This window comes from Pollicipes pollicipes, unplaced genomic scaffold (genome assembly GCF_011947565.3).
Source record: "Pollicipes pollicipes isolate AB1234 unplaced genomic scaffold, Ppol_2.1 Scaffold_6052;HRSCAF=7182_pilon_pilon_pilon, whole genome shotgun sequence".
In the NCBI taxonomy this organism is placed as follows: domain Eukaryota; kingdom Metazoa; phylum Arthropoda; class Thecostraca; order Pollicipedomorpha; family Pollicipedidae; genus Pollicipes; species Pollicipes pollicipes.
The window spans coordinates 7823838-7830261 of record NW_023596805.1 but is presented as its reverse complement, the minus strand read 5'-3'; the positions used below and the strand labels follow the sequence as shown (position 1 = coordinate 7830261).

Below are 6424 nucleotides of genomic sequence, written 5' to 3'. Positions count from 1 at the left end.
CATGTCAGTCGTGCTTTGCTGTCTGGTTGCCGAACCCTATGACGCCTTCTGTCCCTTTCACTATTTCAGGTATTTATTTAGAATCCCTCTAAGGGTCGGATGACGCAGAACTCGAAACCTTCACGCGGTATCCTTCACACTGTCCGAATTATACCCGTGGAGCTTCGTGACGCCATTGCTCATTCCTCGCTTAAAGGTTGCATGAACTAAAATATTGCGTTCCAAATCATGATAACTAAGTTTTTGAGCTGCTTTTGGGGCAGGTGTGATAGGAGTAACTGAATGGATGCCTCCAACCCCCCCCCCCCCCCCCACCCCTCCAACGCAATATATCATTTTTATGACGAGTCCTTTCCGATATTTGCGATTGTCTTTGCTCAACGTCCATTTGGGGGATGACTCGTGGCCATCCGTGACGTCAGCTCTCGACACTTCAACGTGTATGAATGAAATCATTGTCTTTCTTAAGCATGATAACTAATTTCATGCAATTGCCTTAAGGGCGGGTTCAAAAGGATGATAGGAGAGATGTGCCCACACGTGGTGCCTACACCGCAGTGATCTTAAACTCCGTCATGACAAGGCAAAATGTCCATGCGGATATGGGCAAGCACACCCGTCCCCAAGTCATCCCTGTGAGCACTCCATTCTCTTCCGCTCAGACGCGGAGGCCAAGTGCATCGCGAAGCCGGGAAGCACGTTTAGCTTCTGCATGCCGCCCTCGAAGACCTCTGGACGCTCTCGCGCCGTACTGCATGGAACGCGCCACATGGTGCTCGAGGCGCACGCAAGCCCTCTGACCCGGCCGGAGGCAAAAACTGGCCTGACCTCGGGCCATCTCGCATATAAGCTCACGCTGGGCGGGCGGAGAGCTCACATAACGGGTCAGTCGGGCTGAGCAGCGGAGGAGCGGCTTTGGCTTTGTGCTCGAAGCCTTCAGCGCCGGGACGGGCTGCACTTGGGCAGAGATGAACGTGGTGCACTTTGCCGTGAGTATGGAAACGGGAGGAGATTGGTGGCGGCAGATGGTGCTTTGCATTAGTAAGGACGCCGTCCAGATGCCGTTTAGTGCATTTGCGAGGAGCATTCCACACGTTTATCAGTCAGTACTTTTAGCCTTATTCCTCGTTAAATAGTCAGGAGAAAGGAATTACGGATGTTTCATATTTCAGCCATCTGTCTCTCTCAAAACAAGTATTGGTAGTAAATTCAAAATTCAAAATTGCCGTTGAGCGATGCATTTTCAAGCTTGGTACTTTTGAATCTTGAGTTGAATACCCGCGATTGCTTTGATAACGGCATGTAGCCGAAATATCATTACACCTATATGTCCTTTCTCCGGGTATTCGGCGTGGAATAAGGCGAAAAGCACGGAAGTATATCTTAAGTAACCGTCCAGAAGTTAGTGAATGTGATTAAACTTGCCTGCTTTCTCACACAAGAACGCATGTGTTAAGTTAGTTTTATTCCCAAACCGTTTAAAAGTACTTTGCGTAAAAATAAAGACCTCAGGATCTGGTTTATCGGCAGCGCTTGCGTAAAGCTAGTTTTTATCTAAACCGTTCAGAAATACTTACATAAAAAGGAAGGCCTCAGGTCCTGGTTTATCGGTATTACGAGCTCAGAGCCCTCATGCCGAATTATCGACTTTCCATATACCGCGAGATTCTGGTAAAATGACGTCATAGAGCAGATATTCGTTTGTGGGTCACTCCAGACGCTGTTACGGATCGCGACGGGTAGCGAAAGGGGACCTGTGTAAGGCGACGTTCCGCCGGGTCAAGGTCAATGTCAGAGACAGTCATCGCTTTTGGAGCATTAAGGTAGTGTTTGGTCCCCCCAAGTAGCAGCTGTTCCTAGTCAAAAGACGAATGGACATTGGTGCAACCACCGGGCGGATTTGCGATGCTCGTACCCCAGTGAGGTTAGGTCAAACGAGGTTAAGTCTGCGCTATGCCAGGGCTTTTGCGGGAGCGGGACGTTTTGGCCGTTTTGCAGGACTATAAAACGACAGCAGTATTGAATGAATCGCGCTGACCTGTCACGTGCGGTTACGCCACATATGTACGCAGTAACAGAGTATACGGTAAGGCACGCGGAGCACCTGGCTTCGCATGCAGTAACGGAGCACGTTTCATGAACAAACACTCACTGTTATCTACAAACCCTCATCGCCTGCTCCTACAGCGATAACGCGCGTAATGGCCATGACGAGTCCGTGGTCCAGGCGTTGATGCTTTGTGCAGAAGAGCATCTGGCGGGGAGGGGGGGGGGGGCATCGGCGTGGTATTGCGTCACAGCCAAGAAGGTTTGACATGCGTGTGCGGTGACCCGGTCAAGGTGGCTACCACGCGTCCAGTTTTTGTGCATGATGGAAAGCAGATGCATTCTGCAGTGGCGGGCTCAGAATGTGGCTGGCTGGCTGCGGAGCAGGTGGAATGCCGCAGGATTGACGTGAATCGATCAGGCTAGAACGTTCATGTATGCCAGCAGGGGCGAAGCGAGGGGAAGCCCCCTCCCCCCCCCCGTCCATTAGGACACGACATCTCCGTTTTTACGATAGATGGCTCCCGGTAGAAAATCAGAAATCGACGCCGGGCGTACTCACCGAGCTTGCTCCTCCCTCACGCCAGCGTTTAAGAGAAGAAAATCCAAGCTGATCCCTGGATGTTAGTGTGCACTGATGCGGTCTGTATCTATTACAGAGCCTCTATATGTTGACCAAGCTAAGAAGGCTCATGCATTACGATGGTTGAAAGGCAACTAAGAAAGCTACATCGGTCCTCTCATTGTGCCTTTGTCGATTTTTCGTTTTGAAGTCGGCACCTTCCTGCGTTGCCAACAGCTTGGTGCAGCCTGCAGAGCCAGAGCATGGGAAGGAATGCGGTGCAAAACAAAACCTTCGTTAAAGTTTTGCTACATTTCACAAAATGCAAGTTCCCTTTTTTAGTGCAGTTTCGCTATGACCAACCGTCAGTAGAGTCTTCCGAACGATTGTCTATCTGACGTTACAGTTGCTGCCCTTACATGTATTTGATTATATTTAATCCCAAAATAATCCCAAACTTGCATCGCAGCCTACAGAGTCAGCGGCCGAAGGCCTGAAGACGGTGATGCTGGTCATGTTGAAGCCACCTTACTTCAGGCTCATTGCGCATATGTTTAATGACTTGCACAAAGGTAGACATATGTCTATGTGGAGCCAGGTAAACCCTGCATATACCCAAACCAAACGGGGAAATTCCCTGATTAGTTAAACAATTCCTATGGGATGTGCTTCGGTATCTTCAGCGTTGCGAGAAAAATCCCCATTGCTCGGCCCGGGCCGTGGACATGGAGGTTATCCTGCGATAGATCAGATGTTCTGTGGTAGCAGCAAGATCCGGGGGTGCCATGGCTTTAACGTTTGTCACTTCTACATTTCTATTTTAAACGGATACTGTCCTTCTCATTTTATTTTTGCACTGTTTTCATTGCTGTCATTAGTGTCTGTTAAATGATTTGACATTGCTCCAAGCTCCCAAAGGAGTTCTGCTATTGCAAAGCGTTTCTAGTGTGCGTGCGTGCGGGCGGACGGGCGGGCGGGTGGGCGGGCGTGCGTATGTTTATGTGCTGAGGATACGTGCAGCTTTAGTTGCGAAAGGTTGCAAACTAACACATAAACTTTTTGTTTGACGTAAAACCCTCAAATGTCTCGATGATCACATCTACACGTAATGTCTTCAAAATATATCTGCAGCGAAGAGTGCATTCCTGGTTCACCGATAAAAAGCGTAGCGTAGCTCACCAGATTTTGCGCAACTGAAGCAATGAATGGAACACGAATCTTATGTGCCTCATTCGTCGTCTATTCATTTGTCCACGAAATGGAACTTGCCTATCTTGGTATCGGCTTATATGTGCTCATCCCTTTGGTGGAAATTGCTTGAGCTTTGAGGGGTGCCCTCGCGACGGGCCCCAATTTGTCAGCAATGATGATGACTTGTCCTAATTATTGGGCGTCTAATATATGGAAACACGTTCACTCGTAATCACTGGAGGGCACCATCTTGGTCGTAACAATGATGCTGTGTTTCTTTAACTAACTTTTTTAGACTGCCTGACTGTTTTTAATGCGTGAGTAAACGGGGAGAGGGCAGAATATTTATAAGGTGCGTGCAAGCGAATTGATGAAGCCTTTATGAGCGCGCGGCGGGTAGTTTCGGGTACGGGTATATGGGCATGAGTATGGGCGTACGGGAAAAGGGCGTCTATGGGCGTAGAAGGCTCACCCATGAAAGGCTACAATGAACATGTGGGGAGACGGGGAAGATAATTGTTCGCTGAAGTCGCAGCGATCCAATCTACCCAATTATGAGAATCCAATCCCTTACTTACAACCATGCCTGTCGCAGGTTTTTTCCGTTCCGATCACTCATGACGTCACGGTTCTCCGCTTAACGCAAATACCTATTCACCTAGTCCATAAGTTTTACCAGTTCATCATTATACCAGCTGTGGGCTGTCGCCAGTCCAACGTTGATAAAATTATGACGTCACGGCTCTGTGCTCATTGACAGAATCATAAAAGTTAGGCCTTCGCAACGTTCTCGAAGCTCATGACGTCACGCTGCTTCTCACATCGCTCGACTGTATTTCCTCACTCATCCTTCACCTGATGCAGGTCGTGCTCTGCGCGGCGAGGTCAATTCTTGTGACGTCACCACGCTCCGCGCACCGCTCTACCGTATTTTCTATATCATCCCTCACCTGATGCAGGTCGTGCTCTGCGCGGCGTGGCCAATTCTTGTGACGTCACCACGCTCCGCGCACCGCTCCACCGTATTTTCTAACTCATCCCTCACCTTTTGCAGGTCGTGCTATGCGCGGTGATGCTAACTCTTGTGACGTCACCATGCTCCGCGCACCGTCGCAACTACTTCCACGGCTACGGAGGCCCCACCACGTACTACGGCTCCAAGGGAAACGCACACTACTCCTACGGCCATGGCCACGTCACCTACCAGCCCTCGTACCGCAGGGGAGGTGAGGTGCCGGCCACGTGCGTAGTCATTCATGCCGGCTCCTGTAGTGGATGGCTTGCGCATCGTAGCCAAACAACGCTGATGATGATGCTTTGCCACGGAGCGTAAGTTTCCAGAAGCCCGGAGTCGTTTACCAGAAACGACGTATAGAGGAGTCAAGTACTGGTGAATAGAACACCTAACGTGGTACATGCCGCAGTATCAGTATTGCCTCCTTGTCGGGAAAATTACCCCAGATTTCTGGCGGGATTTTAGCCCATGTTTATTGTGCCACACGGACCAAAACGTTTGTTGCTAGCCGCTGAGAAGTGACGGGTGATGTCATCGTCAAGGTTGCGTGGCGGCAGCTTGATGCTGTGTGCTGTTGTTTGGTAATCATTTGTTGCGTGTTGCCTAGCTTAGTTCATCCAGGTGTAGTGGTGAATATCAAGGCATTCGCGGAAATGGGAATCGTAAAGGATTCCTTGAAGATGTTACGAAACGAGGCTCGTTGGTAAAAGGATAATTCCCTTCTTTTTAGAATCCTTGTCATTTTGTGGTATAAAAACATACATTATGCTGTTGCACGGCAGATATTAGTGATCATGCCTTGGATTGCATGTGCGATCTTTTAGGAAAAAACAAATATTTGGGTTTCATCCCCCTGCGTTGGTGGATGCTGATCCGTTTGTTATCAACCAGCTTAACGTTAGCCTAGGACACTGTGTTCATGGTCAATACGTGCAGTGTACGGTATTTTTCCCTCCAGGAAGACCCAGTAGTTCCAATGGACTTACGCTGCGGGTGACATACCTAGCGTAATTACACTACGCACGCAATTGCAGGCAAAAAAGGTGGAAGACGGAACAAAGGTGGTAAGCGTGGTGGCAGGACCATCGTCATCATCCACAAGAGCAGCTACGGCCACGGGAGCAGCTACGGCGGTTACGGGCACGACTACGGCGGATACGACAGCTTCGGGGAGAGCTACGGCTACTACCACTAGCGACATCTATGTGGCTCGCCAGGTACCACCGAATGTCTTGCGGAGAACAACAAATGTGGTCATGGCGCGTGCCGATGTTTGACCACACGTCATCCAATGACATATCAAGTGACCTTAAAAGTCCGGTTAGACATGTGTAAAAGATGTACGGGCGGCACTAGGAATATGCCCCGCTGGACACCGTCTTATATCTTTTAGACGCAGCGAAATATGTGCACTAGGTCTGCAGCTGCTTGCAAGCGACGCACCGTCATGTTGCAGGTATCTGGCGTTCTGTTAAAACGGCTACGGGTGTCGTCTGAACTCGCAACGTTCCGGGAATGTTTCAATGCTGAGCATTCCAAACAATGACCATCACTCTGAATGTGAATCTCGGGATCCTTGCGGATGTATTTATTCGCGCCGAATGAATATT

At 49.5% G+C, this 6424-nt stretch overlaps 1 protein-coding gene across 1 annotated transcript; it reads left to right on the top strand.

Moving 5' to 3' along the window:
- The first annotated feature begins 968 nt into the window (after positions 1 to 968).
- Positions 969 to 6009, top strand: LOC119104752 (glycine-rich protein-like). The gene is made up of 3 exons (XM_037228472.1): positions 969 to 989; positions 4854 to 5025; positions 5849 to 6009. The coding sequence occupies exons 1-3, from the start codon at positions 969 to 971 to the stop codon at positions 6007 to 6009; spliced, it is 354 nt and encodes a 117-aa protein (XP_037084367.1).
- The last annotated feature ends 415 nt before the right edge of the window (positions 6010 to 6424 follow it).